The sequence below is a fragment of the Thamnophis sirtalis genome, unplaced genomic scaffold, assembly GCF_051295495.1.
Source record: "Thamnophis sirtalis isolate CommonGarterSnake01/CBP01778 unplaced genomic scaffold, rThaSir2_p1.2 scaffold_9, whole genome shotgun sequence".
Taxonomy (NCBI): domain Eukaryota; kingdom Metazoa; phylum Chordata; class Lepidosauria; order Squamata; family Natricidae; genus Thamnophis; species Thamnophis sirtalis.
The window spans coordinates 22,860,261-22,883,615 of record NW_028261389.1 but is presented as its reverse complement, the minus strand read 5'-3'; the positions used below and the strand labels follow the sequence as shown (position 1 = coordinate 22,883,615).

The 23,355-nt window shown below is 42.7% G+C and overlaps 1 protein-coding gene across 1 annotated transcript in view; it reads left to right on the top strand.

The window, feature by feature from the left end:
- Nucleotides 1–211: 211 nt before the first annotated feature.
- LOC106543018 (protein mono-ADP-ribosyltransferase PARP12) overlaps nucleotides 212–23,355 on the top strand; it is a 23,802-nt gene continuing 658 nt past the window's right edge. The window contains exons 1-12 of the mRNA XM_087723030.1: nucleotides 212–634; nucleotides 2,229–2,364; nucleotides 5,019–5,283; nucleotides 8,019–8,132; nucleotides 9,936–10,059; nucleotides 13,855–14,053; nucleotides 14,805–14,925; nucleotides 16,991–17,087; nucleotides 18,261–18,342; nucleotides 19,250–19,380; nucleotides 21,155–21,306; nucleotides 22,380–23,355. The exon at nucleotides 22,380–23,355 is cut by the window's right edge and continues 658 nt beyond it. Coding sequence (XP_087579156.1) covers nucleotides 321–634; nucleotides 2,229–2,364; nucleotides 5,019–5,283; nucleotides 8,019–8,132; nucleotides 9,936–10,059; nucleotides 13,855–14,053; nucleotides 14,805–14,925; nucleotides 16,991–17,087; nucleotides 18,261–18,342; nucleotides 19,250–19,380; nucleotides 21,155–21,306; nucleotides 22,380–22,639 — 1,995 coding nt within the window. The 5' untranslated portion in view covers nucleotides 212–320 and the 3' untranslated portion in view covers nucleotides 22,640–23,355. The remainder of the gene's footprint in view (nucleotides 635–2,228; nucleotides 2,365–5,018; nucleotides 5,284–8,018; nucleotides 8,133–9,935; nucleotides 10,060–13,854; nucleotides 14,054–14,804; nucleotides 14,926–16,990; nucleotides 17,088–18,260; nucleotides 18,343–19,249; nucleotides 19,381–21,154; nucleotides 21,307–22,379) is intronic.

Below are 23,355 nucleotides of genomic sequence, written 5' to 3'. Positions count from 1 at the left end.
GCGAGTCCAAAGCTTGCCTCCTTCTGCGGCCCTTTCCGACGACCGTCGATTCGGAAGTAAAAGTTTCACTTCCCCCAGCCCTTCATCGCTTAGCAACCCAGCCGCACTTGTTCTTATCGGAGGAAGCTCCAGCTTTCAGTTTCGTTTCTCCGCGAAGAGAGAGTGAGAGTTAAAGAGCAGAGTCGGGTGTGACCCCAGAGGGGTGGGATCAGCGTTCTCGAGAGGCGGAAATTCCGAGGAATCGATCGGCCGGAGGGGGTGGCTGGGTGGGTGGGCTGTGGGTTCGTCGCAGGGAAGGGGCGAGAGACTCCCGGGCCAGGATGGACGCGGGCTTTGCACAGGAAATCTTCCGGAGGGTGTGCGCCGCGGGCGGCTCTCTGAAAGTCAGTGAGATCAAGGGGCGCCTGGATTCGGGGCGCCTGGACTCGATCCTGCAGGACAAGACGAAATTCACCCTGGTGACCCGGGAGGACCCCCCCTCGGCGGCCGGCAGCGAAGAGCACCGTGTTGTCGTGGCCACCACCGCGGCGCGGCTCTGCCGGGATCACGGCAAAGGGAAGTGCGCCGGGGACTGCCGGCAACTCCACCTCTGCCGGTACTTCGTCTACGGGAGTTGCCGCCAACAGGCCGCGAGGTGAGCCCATCACCCCAGGTGGCAAAGGGGAGGGTCGCTTGCGAGCGAGCGGATGGCGACCCGGGAGGGGGCGGGGGGCGCAGAGGGGACCCGGAGCCGCGTCCTCGGCTGGAGAGGAAGAATTTCGCTTTGCGCGGATCCTGGGAATTGAGTTGCCGGATGTGGTCTGGATTATTGCGGGCGAAAGGAATCGGTCTTAGAACCGCCCAGCCTCGGGAGGCACAATGGGCCATTTTCCGTGGGGAACTCCGGCAGGGCGGGAGCCGAAGTTCCTTGCCGGGTAGTTCGCGATTCTCATTCCTGATTCATTCAGGGGATTTTGGAGACGGCCGCTTTTCCGTCTGAGAGGCTCGCTCCGTTTTCCCCACCTGGTTAGAAAAAAAAAGACTTTTAAAAAAATTGGAAAGACGCCTCCAAATCTTAGGATCCCCCAATAAATCTTACTTTACTCAAAAAGTGAACTCTATTCACATGGAGGAAGCGTAAAAGGCCACTGGTTTATCTGGAAGACCCTTGGAATTTTCCCCAGGGAGGTTGTGTGCCTTGGAAAGGATGTCAAATTCTGGTCTTTGGTCATGAGGGAAACTGGGGGCGATTCCCCCGCGGATATATATTTTCTTCAGTTGACTTTATACTTGCTATGAATGAAGCTGGGATAACACTTATGTGCCACCGAAGTGAGAGGTGTAAAATGGACTTTCCCAATCCAGCTTTTCCAAAGAAAATGTCTTATTGTCCCCATTTATCTGCATCCACTTCCTTTGTTCATATTTATGTTCACACTACCTTGTACATGTTTGACAGACAAACAAACAAACAAATATGGTAAATAAACAATTAAAATGGCACCCTGTTCTAGGCAGTCCTGGGACCTTTCAGAAGGAAGCTACTTTTAGGTCCTGTTCTTACCTGTTTCTGGCCATCCTGTTTACTCTTTTCAAGACTTACTTGAACAGGAAGTGGAATGTCGTGCTGCTTTATCAGTTCAAAACAAGGTGTTTCTCTGCTTAAGTAAAAAGGGAATGAATAACAAACTGCTAATCACAAGGTCTGCCCGCAATTGACTCTCCCATCGTTTTCCGTTTACCTGTTTTATTCAGATCCTTCATTTTCCCCTCCCCCAAATTATATTGACATTGCAAAATTAGGATGTTTAAAAACATGATGTATCTAAAGCATTTATTGGCCAGCATCTTGTTGGAAGAAGCTTTCTAAACTCGCAGTCCTCAAAAGCCTTGGTTTCCAAGTTGTTGTTTTTTTAAGCACCCTGGAATTCCAGGAAAAAATGAATCAATTTTCAGATGAGATCTGCTGATCATTTGCTTGGGTGGTAGGTGTACAGATTGCTTAGCATGAAATGGAAATAGTTTGCCATTGCTTTCTTCCTGGATTATATTATTTTTGATTCCTAGATTTTACATTGCCATCCTTGGAATTCCCAGGAAGGCCTTTGTTTAAGGGTTGGCCCAGCTAAGCTTTCATAATCTGTGTAAATGCCACTTTCTGCTCTGCTCATACCTATGAACAATGTGTAGTTTAAAACTCAAATCTAGATACAATGACAAACCATGTTTCATATTTTCAAAACCTTTAGGAAACCATGCAAGTTTATCCATGACATTAAAACAGGCCACAACTTCTCTGTCCTAAAAGAACATGGTCTAGATGTCTTAAACTCTGATGAATTATGTCAACTGCTGCTTCAGAACGATGCTTCACTCTTGCCTGAGGTGAGATTATCACACACAATTGATGCTTGTTAGGCAATGAAATTCCCATTGTGCAAGATGTGGCCCACCGCACCATTCTAATTTGCTCAAGAAAATTCAGTGTATGTTGGGAGAATTTCATCATTTACAGGTAGTCCTCAATTTAGGACCACAGTTGTGTCCAAAATTTCAGTTGCTTAAATAGGACAGTTGTTAAGTAAGTCTTTCCCCATTTAACAACCTTTCTTGCCAGAGTTATTAAGTGAATCTGGATTCCCTATTGACTTTGCCTGTTGGAAGGTTGCAAAAGATGATCACATCAGCTTCAGCTGTCATAAATTTGAAATGGTTGCCAGATATCCAAATTTTGATCATGGGGTTGCCTCAACCAGTTGTAAATCTGAAAACCGGCAAGTCACTTCTTTCAGTGCCATTGCAGGTTTGAATGGTCACAAAATGAATGGTTGTAAGTCAAGGGCTACCTGTATTAAGTGGCACTTTTAGTGACTATCAGTGGTGATGAATCAGTATTTCTTTTTGGAGAGCCAGTTTATTTATTTTATTTTATTTTATTTTAATATTTATTTTATTATTTTATTTTATTTTATTTTATTTATTATTTTATTTTATTTTATTTATTATTTTATTATTTTTTTATTTTATTTTATTATTTTTTTATTTTTTTATTTTTTTTTTATTTTTTTTATTATTTTATTTTATTTATTATTTTATTTTATTTTATTTTATTTGTATGCCGCCCACTCTTAAAGAGACTCAGGGCGGCTTACAGGTAAAAAAGGGAGGGGGGACATACAAAAAATAAAAAACAACATTAAAAATTCAACAACACTCATAACTTAGGATGGGGCTGGATACATCAACAGCCCCAGGCCTGCCGGAACAGCCAGGTCTTAGTCGCTTTGCAGAAGGCCAGAAGGGTAGTAAGGGTCCGGATCTCAACGGGAAGATCGTTCCATAGGGCCGGAGCAGCTACAGAGAAGGCCCTCCCCCGGGGAGTCGCCAGCCGACATTGACCGGCAGATGGAATCCGGAGGAGGCCTAGTCTGTGCGATCTTATAGGCCTCTGGGAGGTAACTGGCAGGTGGTGGTCTCTCAGGTAGCCAGGTCCGATACCATGTAGGGCTTTAAAAGTAACGACTAGCACCTTGAAGTGTGTCCGGAGACCAATGGGAAGCCAGTGCAACTCGCGGAGGATAGGTGTAACGTGGGTGTATCTAGGTATACCCACAATCGCTCGCGCAACTGCATTCTGGACTAACTGAAGTCTTCAAACACTCTTCAGGGGCAGCCCCATGTAGAGAGCGTTTGCTGTGGTGGTTAAGGTGCTCGGCTAGAAACAGGGAGACTGAGTTTCAGTCTCATCTTGGGCACAAAGACTGACTTTGGGCTAGTCACTTTCTCTCAGCCCTAGGAAGAAGGCAACAGCCAACCATCGTGGCCCAATTGCCAAGAAAATTGCAGGAACACGTCCAGGCAGTTGTCAGGAGTTGTCTGACTTGAAGGCCCCAAAAGAAACCCCAAACCAAAATGACCTCAATTAATATTTTTATTTTGGTTTAATCTTGCTTTCAAAGCCTCTATTGAATAAGTGGGGTATAATAATCTTCCAAATAAATAAAGAGCATAAATCTAAGGGTACAGCATAACTAACTTTATAATAAAGAGACATAGTATATACCAGTGATGACTAACCTTTTTCAGATCGCTTGCCAAAAGCAAGGGGAGCGCAGGGGGTTGTGTGTGGGCGTGCCCACACCCATAATGCTATGCACGCGCCCCCTGCTTTTGGCACACGATGAACCCGTTTTCCGTCCTCCCCAGGCTCCAGAGGCTTTCTAGGAGCTTGGGGAGGGCGAAAACAGCCTCCCCCGCCCCTCCAGAGGGCGGAAAATGGCCCTAAACCCAACCTGGAAGTTCGGGAATGGTGACTTACAGTTTCCCCTTAGGGCCATTTTTCACCTTCCGGAACCTTCCGGAGGCTTTCCTGAAGCCTCCGGAGCGCGAAAAATGGTCCAACACCACGCAAACTGGAAGACTGTTTCCGAAGGGAAGCCACTGGAGAGCGAAAAATGGCCAAAAAAGAAGGCCAAAGTCAGCTGGCCAATATGCACATGCACACTGGAGCTGACAGGGCAATGCCTTGCATGCCCTAATACATCGCTCCACATGCCACCTGTGTGCCATAGGTTCCCCCTCACTGGTATATACTCTTGGGTTCCTTTAATAAGGCAGTGGAAAATTGTCATTGAGTGGTTTGAATAGCCACAGATATCAAACTGATGGCATCATGTTACCGTCATGTTACATTTTGCGATTTCGCCCCCATTTTCGCGGAGCTGGGGTGGGTGTGGCCTGCATGTGATGCATCTGGCCCGGGGGCTGCCAGTTTGACACTCCTGGAATAGGCATTTAGGAAGAAAGCAATCTATCAATGCAATTGGTGGTCATAGGTGTACTTTGCATACTAGAAGATGTGCACCTGGTATTGTGTTAGGATGGTTCCTGGCTCCATTTCTAAATGTCTCTGGAGATGCTTTAATCCCATATTCTTTTTGAACATTTGTGCATTTACATCTTTCCTTGGCTCTAGAGATAGATTAAATATATCCATTTGCTTCAAAGATACCAGTATAATATTTTCTTCTCTTCGTTAGATCTGTCCATATTACAACAAAGGGGATGGGCCTTACGGATCATGCACCTTTAAGAAGATCTGTGTTAAACTTCATATATGCCAGTACTACCTCCAAGGAGAATGTAGATTTGGGAGTAACTGCAGACACTCTCATGATATCTTTAATCCTGATTGTTATGAGAAACTGGAGAAGTGGGGGATGAGCCAAGCTTTGATTAGTAAAATTCCATTGTTCTACAGGAATGTGTGGGACATAAAAAACAACATATCTTCAAAATACAGAGGTAAAGTACTTAATCCTGTTTGGAAATGAGTATTGTACTATTTTAAGTCTGATGCCTGCGGTGTTGGGAATACAGTTCCTAATTTTCCTGGATTCTGGGAGTTGTTATCTTTGCATAATTGGAAAGCAGTAAGTTGGGAGGGTTGCATTGTCAGAATCACCTCTTAGTATTGTAGCAGTTGGCTGGTTTGGGATGCCCGAGCTTTGCATTGGGATAATTCAGATTTAAGTCTGACATGTTCAAGGAGTTGTGCAAGGATTACATCTGTCCATTTTGTATTATATGACCAGCTTGGTCATCTCTGAAAATAGAGAGAAAATAATTGCTGGTATTCCATGCTTTCTCATCTGTGTTTATCAATTACGAAATTGGAAACAGTATTAAGCAGGCTGTATTTGATTATTTGCCAATTAGGATTTAAATAATTTAGAAAGCTCATTTTTCTCTGCTGCATGATTACTCAGCAGTAACAGCCATTCTTTTTTAGTTCAGTCCTCACTTAAGGATGGCAATTTGGATTGGGATTTCTATAGCTAAGCAGTGGAGTCATTAAAATGTGACATGTGGCTGTATCACTTAGCAATAGCAATTCCTGCGGTCTCTGTTTCTGTTGTTGAGCACGGATCGTGGGTTGTTAAATAAGGATTTCTTTGTGACTTCCTGATGGTCTCTAATAAGCAGAATCATTGGGGAAGCCTTCAGGAAGTCACAAGTTACAAGTGGCCTGCGAGTGGGTCAGTGATATGATGCAGTGGCCAGATAGAGAATGGTTGACACTAGGTGCAAGAGGATGTACCCGTGGCTGTCACAGCACTGCACAAGCATGGCTGGGAAGGCCTTCATGTGCTACAAAGTAGTGGTGGGATGTGTGTGCTATGGGCAGGTATGTGCTATTCAGTACAAAATCCCAGGGATCTCATACTCCATAGACTAGATCCTCAGGAGAAAAAAATACAGCAGAAGTGGGAGTGTTTTACAGGAGTGATTTGTGACTTGCCTTAAACTCTCTAGAGATTCTCAGTCGTGTTTGTCCCAAAGGTGCTTTTCAGGAGGCTTTCTTGGTTTTTCTTTTGAAGACATTTTGCTTCTCATCCAAGAAACTTCTTCAGCTCTGACAGGATAGTGGGGAATGGAAGGATTTATATTCCTTGCAGAGAGCTGGTCATTTGCATCCCTTTTAGAGCAGGGGGTGTCAAACTCACATCATCACAGTGGTTTCATGTGACGTATTGGGACTTTTTTGCTCTTTCGCTAAACCAGACATGGGCGTGGCCAGAGTGTGACACATCCAGCTCGAGGGCTGGGATTTTGACAGCGCTTTTTAGAGGGTTGTTTATCTGTGTCATCAGGGTCTGAGTTTATAGGACACATATAAAGCTTCAAGTGCTTCAATGACCCTCTAAAACACGGGTGACAAACCCAAGAACCGGATGGGATGGATCCAGCCCATGGGGTGCGTAGATCTAACCCAGAGGGCCACCCTGGAAACAGCCCATTTTCGCTGGCAGAGCTTTGGGCCACCACAGGTACCCCGACACAAGTGACATATAGCTGGCCACCCCCACTCCTCCTCCTGAGGTCAAACACAACACTGATGCGGCCCTCAATGGAATCAAGTTTGACACCCCTGCTCTAAAAGAAGCCCTAGCTGTTTTTTCGGGGATCAAAAGAAAATAAGACTTGGTGTTCTTTTTGGGGAAACATGGTGATTCTTCTTTCAGGTCATTGGAAGACAATTTCTAGTCAGGGCAAAGATTTCTTGGTTGGCTTTCAGTTTGGAGTTACTTTGTTTAAGCCACAAAAGACTTCAGAATTTTTGTGACCCATTAACGTAGGTTTAGTATTGTGGGGGTTCTGATCCTGCTGCCCTACTCATGGAAGCAGTATTCTGGGACTATGCTCCCATGGTCTTTAGAGATCAGTTCTCAGGTTGATAAGCCTACTAAAGCTGGGTGAAGGTTGTCAATAACTCTTCTATCCAAACCTTATCTCAGTGTGTGCATGTGAATGTTTGTTTCCCCCCTCCCTCGAGTTGTAAGCCGCCCTGAGTCCCCCCAGGGAAAAGGGCGGCATATAAATAAACTTTCATAACTCATAAGTTCTCAGAAGTTCATTCATTAAAGGTGCTAAATGGATTTGTTTTATTCTACAAAAGACAGTACCATGGTACCCATCGTTAATTAGTTAAGGAAGGCACGATGCATACAAAAAATGATGAGTACCAAACAGTTTTTTTTCCATAAGGAATAATATAGTAAGTCACAAGGCAGCCAGCACCTATAAGTTACAGCTTGTGTGTTGAGTACTGGGACAAACATTTTGTGTCAAAATGCATTAAGTACTAAGTTCAATGAGTTTCAGTTGAATACCAAAGTACCACCGTATCTACATTTTATTTGTGACTAGAAACCCCTATAAGCCTTTCGAGTAAAAAAATAAACTTTTAAGGTTTTAAGGTTTTGATGATTAAACAGAATAGATTATAAAATGAAGAGAGTCGTGATATAATTTTAGAGACAATTGTCTCTAAACAATTGTACTTATAACTGCTATGAGGAATATATGAAGCCACTCTATCTTTATTTTTTCCTATATTTTTGCTACTTTTTTCTTTTTGCACTTACAGCTTTTTCTTTTTTCTCTCCCTTTCTGCTTCTTCTTTTCTGCTTAATTTTAGTTTGCATTAGTTTTTGTGATTCTACAGCTGATCTGAGTACTTTTTTTTTCCCCTTGAGGGCGATTGGGAGAATTGGAGGACGTAAGAGAAAATAAAGTAGTGTCCACCACAGACATTGATGGATTAGATACGATTTGCTTATACCACATTAGGAAAAGTTGTAGCTTTCAAGGTAAGTTGGGTAAAACCAATTGGGTCACGTTTTCCCTGTTTCTGATATGCTTTATATGAATGCTGTCATTTCTCACCACACCCTTAAAATCATGGAGTTAGAAAACATCATTTAGGCCAGGGGTGCCAAACTCAAAGCCTGCGGGCCACATCTGGCCCACAAGGTGCTTAGATCTGGCCCGCAAGACCTTCCTGGAAACAGTAAAGGATCGGCCTGTCGTGGTCAGTGAAAATGGAGCTTGGGAGGGCCACTTGTGGCTGCCCCAAGCTCTGTTTTCACAGGCAGAGGGTTGCAGGAGGCTGTTACAGCTGAAAACATAGATTGCAAGGGCCGTGCACAGCCCTCTGAGCTCCATTTTCGCTGGCACAGGGTTGGAGGAGGTTGTTGCAGCCCAAAATGGAGCTCAGGAGCTTGTTTTCACTGGCAGAGTGCTCAGGCCACCACAGACGCCCCTGACATGAGTGACATTGGGCTGGCCCCGCCCCGCCCCACCCCGAGGTCAAACTGATGCGGCCTTCAATAAAATTCAAGTTTGACACCCCTGATTTAGGCTGAACCCAATCCTTGCTCAATACAGAAATCCAAAATAAAGGATCCCTAGATTAATGGCTTTTTGATCTCTTTCTGTATGGAGACCATCACCATTCAGAAAAAAATGGCTTCCCTTGTCAATCTGGTCTTGGATTTGTGTCTTTCCAGATACCATGAAATTGACCTTTAGCATCTTTCAGAGCAGCTTAGATGTAGACCGCAGGACTTCTTCAGCTCTGCCCACCACCCACTTCTAATAATGTGCTTTCAGTAGAAGAAAAAATGTATTAATTTCACATTTCTGCTGTGAAGTGAGGTTGTCATCTTGCTGTTAATGACATATGTGTGAATGAATAATTAAGAGCTAGATCTACCATATTTAGGCTGCAAGTATCTGGACTAATTATTCAGCAAAGAATTATGAGGCCTTACGGTTCTTTTCTTTGCAGCCCAGTTTTGGAACTCACTGTTTCCCCAAACCACGAAGCAGACTCCTTGTCCTGACAAAAAACCCTTTTTATTAAGTTACTGTGAATTCCTCTCATTCACATCCAGGAAAGTCGTTCAGGGGTAAATATACAGTCACAGACCTTACCTGGCTTGGAGAGCTGCCAGGCTGGTATCTTCAAAACTTGGCAAGGAGCCTCTGAGAGTCACAAACCAATTAAGTGAACTAATTGTCTCCTGCAAACTCCACTCCCCTTTCGCTCCTGTTTTATTCCCTATGGGAGGGGCCATTTATCAGCCACCTGCGGCCTTACTCCGAAGTTGGCCCTTGCTCCTTAGCCATTCCCTTCATATGGCAACTGTGCATGGAACAGGGTCCAGTTGTTCATCTGCCTCACTGATGTCTGACTCCAAAGGCAGCTGATAGTTGTCAGACAGCCCAACTCTGCCTCCAATGCAGATCCCTCATCAGAGCCTTCCCCAGACTCCAGGACTGGCCCATGTTCCTCCCCAACCTCTTCACTGTCTGAATCTGCTGCCAGCTCCGCTGTCGGGCCACAACACTCTCTTAGAAACTCGAGGTCTGTTTCATAATACCTTTGATGATTTCTGATAACCAAAGAATAATTATGCAATGATGTACTGCATATAAGTATTTGCAAAAGAGAAAATAAAAGGTGTAAAAATGGAACATTTGCAAGAAGCTCACCACCCCTGTATGCCTGGCATTTTCATCAGTATAAATTCCTTACATTGCTCCTTGAAAAGTATCTTAATGGATCAAGAATATAGTATAACATAACGTGGGTTGGTTTGTTTATTTAGATAAATGCACCCGAGTTCACTACGATTTGCCATATAGATGGCAAGTTTTAAATGGTACTTTGTGGAAAGACATGGACAATATGAAGAAAATTGAACAAGCCTTCTGCGACCCAGGCAATGAAAGGTATGAATGTAGTAATAATTTGTTCTCATAACAACATGTTCTTGTTCGACTTGAATTGTATTGATGCTATTTTTTCTTCCTTTTTTCTTCTTTGAACATTTTAATGCATGTTTTAACTGGTTTTTTAATGGTTTGCCTATTATTGTAATACGTAGAAGTGATATGAAACATTTTAATATAAGCTTCCTGTGTAAATTAGAGGTGTGTGTGGGGAAGTTTCAAATCAGTTTTGACTCCTGATGAAATTCCTGGAGATATCCATCCAGTTTTCTTGACAACATTTTTGGAAGTGGTTTCCATGGCCTTCGTCCCTGGTCCATAATGGTGAACCTGTGGCATGAGTGCCACTGGTGGCACGCAGAGCCCTCTCTACAGGTACACAAACTGTTGCCCAACTCAGCTCCACCATGCATGTGTGTGGGTTCCACCACAAAACCACGTTCGACTAAAGCGCGCTCGATGAAACCGCGTAGCTGACGTCATCACAGCGTGACGAAAAAAGCACGCTGTAAACGCTAAAGCTAAAATTAACCCCTAAACCTAAACCTAACCGCCCTAAACCTAATCCTAAACCTAACCCTAAACCTAACCCTTAACCTAACCTTAAACCTAAACCTAACCCTTAAACTAACGCTAAACCTAATCCTAACCCTTAACCTAACCCTAAACCTAACCCTAACCCTTAACCTAACCCTAAACCTAATCCTAACCCTTAACCTAACCCTAACCCTAAACCTAACCCTTACCTTAACTTGAATCGGCTTGCTTTCAAAGCGCTATTTAAAGCGCCCTTTTTTTCCCGCGGTTGCTGTTGTCGCCCTGCTGATGACATCAGCGACACGGTTTAATCGGGCGTGCTTTAGTGGAGCGCGGTTTTGTCATGCCACGTGTGTGCACCTCCCGCTGGCCAGCTGATTTTCGGGTGTCTGCCGCTCATGCATGGGGGCGGGGCACTTGCGGGAGACAAATGCACATGCATGGGGGGGGTGGCATGGTCCCCCCTCCCCGCGGCCACTTTTTGCTCCCAGGAGGTTGCAAGGAGGCCTACTAGGCCCAAAACATGGTGCAGGGGAGGGTCATGCACAGGGGGAGGGGCACATGGGGGAGTCACATGCATTTGCATGGGGTGGAGCACGTGGGGGTGGTCACACACATTGCATTATGGGTGCAAGGCACGCACGCTTTCATTACGTGACAACAAAAAATGTTAGTCATCACTATTCTAGGTTACCCAACTGGCATAAATCTCATAATCAAAATGTGTGCAATTCTCGATACTTCCAATCATGCATAAATCCTGTTTTGTGTTACTCTGTTTCTAGATTTACATTTACTGTACGTACAGAGTAATCAGTTACAGATAGGAAGTGAGTGAGAAAAGCTAAATCTTTCCTCTCAAGCTTCTTTGTTTGCCAAATTTTTCCCTCTGGTAGACTACTACTTCTCAATCACTCAGGAATATATTAAAGAAGAGCGCAAAAAAAAAAAAAGGGAGTTTTCTCATTCTATATGCAGATCCTAATCTGAATCGGGATGTTATCTATTTACTGTAAATAGAATCTGAAAGTGGATTATGTGCTTCATACAAATAACTTTTAGACTCATGTAAGTTATACTTCAAGTTACAGTTCGGCGGTTCAAATCCTTAGCGCTGCCAAACGGAGTGAGCTCCTGTTACTTGTCCCAGCTTCTGCCAACCTAGCAGTTCACAAACATGTAAAAATGCAAGTAGAAAAATAGGGGCCACCTTTGGTGGGAAGGTAACAGCATTCCGTGTGCCTTCAGCGTTTAGTCATGCCAGCCACATGACCATGGGGACGTCTTCGGACAGCGCTAGCTCTTTGGCTTTGAAATGGAGATGAGCACCGCCCCCTAGAGTTGGGAACGGCTAGCACATATGTGCGAGGGGGACCTTTACCTTAAGTTACGCTTAAGATTTTGATGAAGTCAGTACAAAAGGGCATAGAGTTCAGTTGGTCCCAATTTACTCTGGAGTTTTATCAGTGTGACTAAATTTCTCCTTTCGCCTCTTTTGAGTTTGCAAAGATGAGAAGAATGGAATAATGGAAGGGGAGATTTTCAAACATTTTGATTTTAAACAAAAGCCTAATACTAATGGAGTACTTACCGTTAACCTAGTTCTGTCCAGAGTTTGAGAGTTGTACCAGTGAACTGCAATATAAGTTAATATACCTCATAAATATAAAAATGATACAAGTCCTTTCAGTTTAAGTTTCATAGAAATGGTCTCTTTTATGGCTATGATGCCAGCTAGTTATCATTCTGGCTTTTCAGTGAGTTTTTAAATAAGGTCATACGCTTAGTTATTGCTGTGGTTGTGAAGCACTTTATGCTTGAAACAATGCCTTTTATATATATTTTTTGCTTTTTTAAAAAACACTTTTTTTGGTGACATGTTTAAGGAATAATTGTTTCAGAATTCATATTGAATTTTTTATGCTTCTGGACTTCTCCTTTAGAGTATCTATATTTTTGAACGCTGTCCATCTTTATCCTAGATAAAAAAAGATTTCATTTCTTAGATTTGGTTTTGGGATTGTGCTCCTGAGGTTGGGTAAAGCTTATTTTGAGTGAAAGCATTCTTGTCCTAAATTAGCTTCACTTACCCTTAGAAACATAGCAAATGTGATGCAGTCACTATTGTAAAGGATGGAAAGCTAAAAGTTTTCTTTCCATGCAGAAAATATTTATCATTGTTCTAATATATTTTTCTGGTTTCCATAAAAAGATCATGAAAATAGAAGAACTATGGTGAATCTTTTGGGCTCGGCATGCCAAAAATTCAGAAAATGGCTACCTTGACTCTTCTGGCATGTTTTACACACACACACACACACACACACACACACACACACACACACACACACGGAGGGAGGGATTGGGCGGCCTATAAATTTAATAAATAGAATAGAATAGAATAGAATAGAGGGAGGGAGGGAGGGAAGGGGAAGGGGAGAGAATAAACAATTGTCTATTTCCTCCTCCTCCCATCTAGGCCATCCTGTGGCACTCAGCATTAGGTATTAGTGAACACTGATGGGTCACCCAAAATGTTGTGGTATGCTTGACAGGAATGTCATAGCTCACCATCTCTGAAATAGGCTAGAACAGTGATGGCTAACATTTTTTCTTGCGCAAGCGACTCCCCACCTGCGCATGTGCAAGTGACCCCCCCACCCGCACATGCGTTTGTGACCCCTGCGTGAGGGTGGGATTTTTGCCCTCCACAGGCTACGGAGGCTTTCCTGAAGCCTGGGGATGGCAAAAACAGCATCCCTCTGGCCTCTGGGGGGCCAGGGAGGCCGTTTTTGCCCTCCCTAGGCTTCAGGAAAGCCTCCGTAGCCTGGGGAGGGCAAAAAACAGGCTCAACAGGCTAACTGTAAGTTTGGAAACAAACTTCCTGTTTGCCTTTTGGGCCTGTTTTTCGCCCTCCCCAGGCTTCAGGAAAACCTCTACAGCCTGGGGAGGGTGAAAAACGGTTCAATGGCCCAACCGGAAGTTTGGGAATGAACTTCCGGTTGGCCCATTGGTCCGTTTTTCGCCCTCTCTAGGCTCTGGAGGCTTTCCTGAAGTCTGGGGAGGACGAAAATGGCTTCCCCTGGCCCTCCAGAAGGCTGAAAATCAGCTGGGGGCTGAGGGCTACCATGGGCTGCCATGCCGGCAAATATGGCTCCTTGTGCCACTTGTGGCACATGTGCCATATTTTCACCATCACGGGGTTAGAACAAACCTTTAAAAAAAAGTTCTAACTTTTTAACATCCCATTGTCCACAGTATATTGCAATTTGGAGGACCGGACCAGACATCATTCATCCAATATATCAATTTCTCCAGTATGACATGGGGCTCTGCTAAAATTAGACGGCTTTCCACACCATCTTCTGTGACCAAGCCTCCGCACTATATTCTTACAACAGATTGGATCTGGTACTGGAAGGATGAACACAATCTATGGAAAGAGTATGGGAAGCAAGTAAGCCTTACTATCATTGTAATCATGTTGTCATCTTCTTCATGCTGTATAGCAGGTTTCTCAACCTTAGCAACTTTAAGATGAGTGGAGTTCAACTCCTAGAGCAGTGTTTCTCAACCTTGGCCACTTGAAGATGTCCGGACTTCAACGCCCAGAATTCCCCAGCCAGCGAATGCATTCGCTGGCTGGGGAATTCTGGGAGTTGAAGTCCGGACATCTTCAAGTGGCCAAGGTTGAGAAACACTGTCCTAGAGTTTCCCAGCCAGCCAGAAAAACATAGCTGCATAGCATCCTAATGACTTGGATGAAAAAGTTCCTAATGACATTTTCTGTTCGGTCTGTAGCTCTCTGTTCTTTCATGGAGGAAGGATTCACCTCCAGCATTGAGAAGAAAATGGGGAAATCCATTGCACTGACCCTTGGTCACAATAGAACAGTAATGCTGGGGCTAAGCAGCAAATACATTATGGTGCCTGACTGTTAATTTGGACTCTCTTCCAGGAACATTAAGTGGCATCTTTAACTGGCTACCCTAACCCAAATATTCTGGCTTTATTTTTACAACTCCACCAAGTACAATAAAATGACCCTTCATGTTTCCAGCATTTTCAACATACATTTGAATCAGCAATCTAGAAACAGATAACTCATTCTAATTCTTAAGAAAGTCCTTTTTTAAAAATAAAATTCAAAGAACCTAGATTTTTCTGGAGTGATGTGCAAATGCTTTTGTTTGGTTCTGTGATGTCAGGATGGTGATCATTTTGCTGCTACTGTGACCACCTTTGACTTGGAGAAAGCCTACCAGTCTGAAGCATTTACGACCCTCAAGTTCTCGGCTGGGACACAGAATTATGAGATTGATTTTAAAGGTGTGTTTTCCCTCTTGTATCAACTGAGCTGTTTGGAAACAGCAACAGGTTTTAAAAAATCCATGTTGATCTGCCTTGGCCATAATATTTGGTTCCTTTAGCCTAATATTGTCTATTAGGAAGAAAGGTCCATCTGATTAGAAATTAAGCAAGCAGGTTTTGCATTAATAAACTCGGATATAATTAAGTTATCATGGTTCTTAAACTGTTTCGCCAATTCCCTTTTCATGGTCTTAAGGATAATACCATTATTAGACATACCTCCCCCCCCCAAAAAAAACCCCTTCAGACTCCCTTGTTTTATATAGATATTGTGGCAGTGACAGTCCTGAACTTCAAACAAGTAATTATAAATTGCTTCGTTAGCAATAGCAGTTAGGCCAGTGGTAGTCAACCTGGTCCCTACTGCCCACTAGTGGGCGTTCCAGCTTTCATGGCGGGTGGTAAGGGTTTGCTGTAACTCTGCTGTATAAATTTTATAAAGTAAAGTTACTTCCCTACTTTATAAATCACCATTACTGTGGAACCGGTGGGCGGTTAGAAAATTTTACTACTAACAGAGATACAAAAGTGGGCGGTAGGTATAAAATGGTTGACTACCCCTGAGTTAGGCTTATACACCGCACCACAGTGCTTTACACAATGGGTGGTTCACAAAGTCAACATTATTTGCATATTGCCCCTAATAATTTGGGTTCTCATTTTACTGACTTCGGAAGGATGGAAAGCTGGAAGAATGGAAAGATTCGGGTTAATGTCGGGGTTCCAAGTAACACCCCTAACGAAAGAAGACTCCGAGGCTTGAGATTCCTCGAAGTTCCATTTTATTAGAAATGTCATATTGGCACAGCTGGGAAAACCTGAAGTTCAAGTCCCTGCCCAGCACCCACAGGTCCATCACATGGTCCAATCAAACACCATCCCAACTGAAGATGCCTCCCAGTCACGCTACTCCAGGTGCAGGGCAAGCTGTCCTTGACTCTCTGAGAAAGGAATGTTATTTTGACTATAATTATCCCACTCCATATAATCACCCTCCCAGTTCCCACAGCAATCAATGTGGCAGGCCCGAAGGCCCAATGCAAAAAATGGCTTCCAGGCCTGAGAAGTCAACCTTGAATCCTGTCAGGATCGAACTCTATTGGCAAAATTAGCTTGCAATACTACGTTCAAACACTGTGCCACCAGAGATCCTTACCCTTACTCATTATCCATAAAGATATGTTCAAATTGCCCCCACTTTAGTCGTAAAAGCGAATAGGTTACACAGTGATAAAAAGCCATTTGTCCTCAAATCAAATGGTCTTGACTGTGATTGAACGATTATGCACCTGGCTTAAAAATAGCTGATCAAGGTGGATAAAGCTGTTATGTAAAGTCCCCAAAAACCTGCCCTCTCTGTTACATGCAAATTGCTGGAGAATCATACATCTCTATTAATCAGGTTCAACTGTATTGGATCATGTTCTAGGGCCAAATTCATGGATAGTATCTTCCAAGTTTGTAAACCGCAAAGCAAAAGAGGTCTGTGGGTCTCTGCTTGAGTGGCCTTGCTTGACAAATCACTTTGATCTTTAAAGCATTAATATAATTTGGAATCAGGGTTGTATAAGAAAGAGAATAAGTCAACTTGGACCCTTTCATGTCTTGGTTAACAATAAAAGAGATTTTTGAATATAGTAAGGAGTTTTGAGATAAGCAGGTAAGGCTAGGTCACCTTGACTTTCCATTTGATTTTAGGAGTAGATTTTTATTTGCGCCAATTTTCAATTAAAAATCAAATTGGAAACTTGGTAAGTCAGATCAGTGGGCAGAAGGGGCTTAACATGCCTTAGATAAAGGTAAATAATCTTTGGGGCCAGAAGCACCTTTGATATTTTGTAGGGAGAACGATGCCTACAAAACATGTAAGAGTTCCAAGAAAAGCTGCATTGTTCTTATCTGGTGTAGATAACCTAGCGTTTCACCTTCTTAGAATCCAGCTAGTATCCTAGACAGACTTTGTTTTCATTCTTAAAGGCACAAATTCAATGTTTTGAGAGATGTTTATGTGGGTATTTTTCAGCCATGAAACAGAAAAACCTGAAATATCACACAGAAAGAAGTGTTTGTAGACGGCCTAGGTTTGTATCTAAGGAAGACGTGGAGAAAAGGAAAAGCAGGTTGGTGACTAGATTTTTTTTGGAGGGGGAGGGAAACACGCCTCATAATTTGGTTTGTAATTTGAAAAGTATGTATGTGCCTAGATCTCTAGAACATTATGCTTTTCCTTGGGATTCTGTTAATCCAGAGAAGTACATTTTACAGATCATCCGACTGATTTCCCCAATCTGGTTCCTTCCAAGATCAGTAAAAAATATTACTGGTCCAACACTAGTAAAATTCTTAGCAAGTTTTCAATTCTGTGGAAAATGGGATTCTAGAAGCTTGAGGAAGTCCAATTTAAGGCAAGGAAAGGGAGGTGAAATGACTATTATATGATGTATCTGCTCTCTGTGTGGCCTGAAGAGAGCCCTAGTGCAGAGGTTAAAGTTGAATAACATATAATGAGGGGTACTGGAATTCAAGGATACCCACAGGATTGGTTTAAAAAAAAGTCTAAATGGAAGCCATGATAGTGTCAAATTTTTACCGTTTTTTTTTAATGTGCATTTTATGTGGGGATGAAACTAAGTGCTCTCAATGTAAACCAAGAATAAGGAAAGAACTTCACTCACACAGATTTAAACGTATGGCTGGTTGCTTCAGTTTCCTCTCCCTCATTCAAGTTATACTGTATTTTTCGGAGTATAAGACGCACCAGAGTATAAGACGCACCAAGATTTTGAAGAGGCAAATTTTAAAAAAAAAGTTTTTGCACTCTACAGACCTCTCAAAAATGGCCAGTTTTTCTTGAAAACTTGCCTGTTTTTTGACAAAAAAAAGGGTATGCATAGCCTTTAGGAGGCTTATACAGTGCTTCTGGGGGCTGGGGAGGCATAAACAAGGAAAAAAACATCCTTTTTTGCTAATTTTTGCCCTCCCCAGCCCCCAGGATCACTCTGTAAGCCGCCTAAATGCTATGCACAGCCACGGCCATTTTTGCAAAGGTGGCGGGGTTTTGGGAGGCCAAAAATGCTGTATTTAGTGTATAAGACACAGCGAGATTTTCAGCCTCTTTTTTAAGAGAAAAAGATGCAACTTATACTCTGAAAAATACAGTAGGTGTTTTTAACAGTTGCTTCGAAGTCACATTCCAAATCAGAATTCCTTGACTTTGCTTGATGAACATTTCTTTCCCCTTTGCATTATATAAGAGAGAGTTGGGTTAATTCTGCAATCTCTTTATTTACAAGCAAAACAGAGCAATCAAAGGGAAGCGCTACAAACATTCCACCTCACTGGGACAAGACAGCTTTACCAGAACTGGGATATAAGGTAAGTTTTACCAAACTAGGTAGATGGGTCTATATTCCCAGTGCAACTGTCGTTCAACTCAGAATTTTACTCTGTGTGTGTGTGTGTGTGTGTGTGTGTGTGTGTGTTTGTTTTAAGTCAGGTATTGCACACAGTGGCATTATAACAAATAGCCAAAGGCTATTACTATGGAATACAAATGCTGGCATTCCATCTTTGGCAGGTCCTGGTTTTAAAGCCCATCATTATTCAGGTTTTCTTAATCCTTTACTTTGAATATCCCAAAAGTGCTTTTCAAGAGGCAACTGGACTTTCTGGATTTTCTCTGAAGATATTTCGCTTCTCATCTAAGAAGCTTCTTCAGCTCTGACTGGATGGTGGGGAATGGAAGGATTTACAGTCTTACAGACAGCTGGTCATTTGCATTCTTTTCTTTAAAAAATGTAAATGACTAACTCTCTGCAAGGAGTATAAATCCTTCCATTCCCCACCATCCAGTCAGAGCTGAAGAAGCTTCTTGGATGAGAAGCAAAACGTCTTCAAATGAGCCAAGGTGGCGCAATGGTTAAATGCAGCACTGCAGGCTACTGCTAGATCAGCAGGTCAGCGGTTCAAATCTCACCGGCTCAGGGTTGACTCAGCCTTCCATCCTTCCGAGGTGGGTAAAATGAGGACCCAGATTGTTGGGGGCAATATGCTGACTCTCTGTAAACCGCTTAGAGAGGCCTGAAAGGCCTATGAAGCGGTATATAAGTCCACTGCTATTGCTATTGCTATTCAAAGAAAATCCAGAAAGTCCAGTTGCCTCTTGAAAAAGCACCTTTAGGACAGCCATGACCTGGATGAGTGAGAATCTCCCCAGACACAATATTAAATTTTCCTCCTATTTTTGAGGCCCATATTTATATCCTTTTTTTCCCCTTTGCAGCTGATCAGCCTCCTTCCATCCTCCAGCGAGTACATAAAAGTCCAGACTAACTTTCAGCGTACACTGCCCAGGGTCACAATATCGGCCATCAAAAGAATCCAGAATACATCTCTTTGGGAAGTTTATCAGTGGTATGTGCAAACTGGCTCCACTGTTGTCATTGGCTTCTCTGAAATTGATTTTTTTTTCAAAAGCTCCATGTTCCTGTTGCACAGCAGAATGCTGGATTAAAAGAGAATACTTCCTTGCAAGAATTTCTCAGGGTTATTTAAATTCAAAGTACTGAGGGTTGATCCTGGTTGTATTGCCAGGGAGCAGAGAATTTAATTCTTTCTTAAATTTTGGGGGTTGCTCTCTGATGGTCACATAGCTAATAATCTGGTTGAAAGCTTCTGTCTTCATGTAAAGTGGTTATTTCCAGTTCCTAGAATGTAAATAGGGTTCCTTTTTTGTGGCAAAATGTTCATTTTGTTTGCCATATCTTTCCCCCGGTAGTGTGAAAGCTTTCCTTTATCATAGTGCAAATATTGCGTATTGGACCCAGGTGAAAATCCATTTGCTAACTGTAACATGCATTGGCATCCATCAGTCTCAAAAGATTATGGTATCGTGCTCTGGAAAGAGCTAAAACTGGAGTGTCCTCTCCAGAGCACGAGGCCTGGGTAGATTAATATGGAGGATAGACTGTTACCCAAGCAGCAGATTCCCCCCTCTGCACATTGCTGAAATAATCCAATGGAACGGCAGAACCAATACAATTGTTTCCAGGTGTGTCACAGGAGTTACAAGAACGTGGTTGTACACAATCACAAACTGCTTCCAGAATTCCAGCTCTAGATTTTGCCTCGAGGTTGACTCCTGAAGCCTTTTCCAATAGTGGATATAGCCACAAGGCAGTGGAGGATGGTAATCAGAATTTCCCTTCTTCTAGAAGATGGTTTTGCCACTTTATCTGCAATTGGGGCTCAAAACCCTCTTCCACCTTCAAAACCATTGACCGTCTTCTCCTGTAACCCTGGAAAGGAGCCCTTATGAAGTGCTACCAGCAGGGCCAGCTGGAACAAGTTTTTTTAAGGAGGTGTTACCTCCATCACTCACCTTTTGTCCTGGCTTGTGACAGGCAGAGCCTGATATCCCAAACTTTGGGCCCAGGATGGCGGATTTTATTGTAACATGAGGAATCCATTATCATAGCTGAGGAAGACTTGGGGATGTTACCTTAGAACAATGTTTCACAACCTTGGCAATGTTCGGATGCCTGGACTTCAACACCTAGAAAATTGTGGGAGTTAAAAGAACTGAAGAAGCTTCTGGAATGAACGAGCGAAACATCTTCAAGGGAAAAAACCCCAAGGAAGTCCAGTTGGAATCTGGATGATAGATGTGAGGGAGTTCACACATCTTAAGTTGGAAAACACTGACTTAGATTAAAGCGCACAAATCATGGAGCTACTTACATGTTGCAAGTAGAAATATAAAGAGCTCTGCGGTACACATATTGAAGATTCGAAAAGAAGTTTTTATTTTTAAAATATTTTTCTGAACAATGAAAATATTTCCAAAACCTCTCTTAGTAAATGATGTATAAAGGAGGTATGATGTTGAAGGAAGCAAATCTGGGTTTGGAAACACCCCAAATAAGAAACCAAGCTAACATATAAAAATATTTGATTCAACTTCAGTTTTTAGAATTTTATGGAAACAATAATCACTGAGAAAATTTTAAAAAACCTGTATATTCTGAGTTTCGGTGTCTTCCTTGCACCTCCCTTAAAAGGTGCTGAGGTTGAGAAATACTGATTAAGAGATATCTGGGTAGGATTCTTAGCATCAGGTATCCCCTTGCCAGTTCCCATTTTATTTTTCCATGAACATATTTGTGTCGGTTATTTTTCATGTTTACAGGCAGAAGGAACAAATGAAGAAAGCAAATGGAGGAAAGGATGTAGATGAAAGGCACCTGTTTCATGGAACAAGTAAAAACCATGTAGATGCCATCTGCCAGCAGAATTTTGATTGGAGGATCTGTGGTGTTCATGGTACAGCTTATGGCAAAGGTAAACGTCTACGGTGTTTTGAACGTAATAATTTAATTGAAGTTGATACACTTCCTATACTTCTGTACCATCTTTTTGAATTCAGATGTTAGCAAAAGTGGATGGGGAACACTGACCATCCAGATGTTGTTGAATTGGGTTCTAGCATCTGTCTTCAATGACTGTATTGGCTGGAAATAATGGATCTTGACATCTAACGTATCTGAAGAGCATCTGATTAAAGAGATGTAGTAAAGTATTTAGCAGGAAACCCCCCCCCCCCGGCCTAGATTTAGTAAGGGGTGAGCTGCTGGGGATTTGCAGGGGTTCGGGAGAACCTTTAGCTAAGATTCTGTGCAGTTTGGAGAACCCCCAAATCCCACTCCGGGCTGGCCACTCCCATCCCATCCTTCCCAGGAGCCCCCACGCAGCCCGTTTTGGTTGCAGGTAAATGCAGGGCGTGCACGAAGACTTGGGGACAGCTAAAAACAGGCCTAGTGGAATTTTGGGAAGGCCAGAAATGGGCTTGTTTCCAACCTCCAGAGTGCCTCCAGAGCCTGGCAAGGCCGTTTTCACCCTCCCGGAGGCTCGAAAAAACTCTCCCAAGCTCAGGGAGGGCAAAAAGCACCTCCCCCGCCATGGTGCAGGAGGGCAACTAGGCTACACCCATCCCCGGCACCCACCCTTGCTAAAAACTTTGAAGCCTACCCCTATATAGTAATGCGCAAAATCATCATTCAAAGTATGGAAGGTTCAGTTCCTCCTTTGGGTTATGCTGATCCAGCTGTTCTGGGGCTAGATTGGCCCTGTTTGAAGACCATACATGATTTCAAATTTTAATATTAATTCATTTGCTGCATTTACATCCTGGTATCCAGAAGGTTAGGCTGGCCACATCATAATCATCTCTAGTTTTATCCTCACCAAAGTGGATGGGGCTGAGATGTAGTGAATGTGGATGTATGGATTTGACCAGTATGGATTTGAATGTTGGTCTTCCCAATCCCTGTTTGGCATTAAAACCACTAAATACGCTACAATTTTGTTGAACTTACAGTGTGGCCTCTTCTTCCTTATGTCTTTCTTCTTTATAGGAAGTTACTTTGCAAGGGATGCTGCATATTCTGATAAATACAGTGGAGTCAGTTCTTCTAGCAAGACCATGTTTCTCGCCAAAGTATTGGTGGGAGATTTTACAATGGGCAATTCTTCCTATCTCCGCCCCCCTGCCAAAAATAACGACAGCAGTCTTTTCTATAACAGCTGTGTGAACACTCTCCTGAATCCATCCATTTTTGTCATTTTTGAGAAGCACCAGATTTATCCAGAATACCTGATTGAGTACAAAGATTAAATTTGTGAGCAGATCGTGTATTCCTGTTTAACACGCTGCTAAATGAGCTACTTTCTGGATGACCATTGAACACCTTAGCCTGTCATGTTAGCAATATCAGCATTTCGTTGAGTGATTTTAAAACAAGTTTTTAATAGATTAAAAAGATATCCTTTCTCTTCCGTTCTCTCTCAAATTGGGCATCGTAAGTGAAAAAAGCAGACTTAATTTTTACTGTCAAAACTCAATAAATGTATGAATGTTAAGTGCTTTTTTAGAAGAGACTAGAAGAGATGATTGCTTTCTCAAGGAGGAATAATTTTGCTTCGATTATACTTGTTCTGATAGTTATATGTCATGTAAAATCCAAGATGATGCTTTTGTATTCAATGGGAAAATTTAATCAGTGGAATCATAAATGACTCATTGACTAGGTTTTCTTAAAAGGGCAACATCCATAATGCTTAGCCTTAAAAAATATACCCCACCCCTCTGCATTAATAGTGACATTGGTCTGCAGTGGTTTGAAAAGCTGCTTTGGGACGGGTGTGCATATATACACCCTGTATGTACATAAGACAGTGTATTTTGTACATGTGCCTTATTCTCATAGATGTGGTGTGCTCACTCACACTTGTTCAGAAACAATTTTACAGACTTAGATCTGAAGCATTAGAGGTCTCTAAATACCAGATAATATCACAAGGGCCCACATGAAGAAGCATTGGTTTTAATAA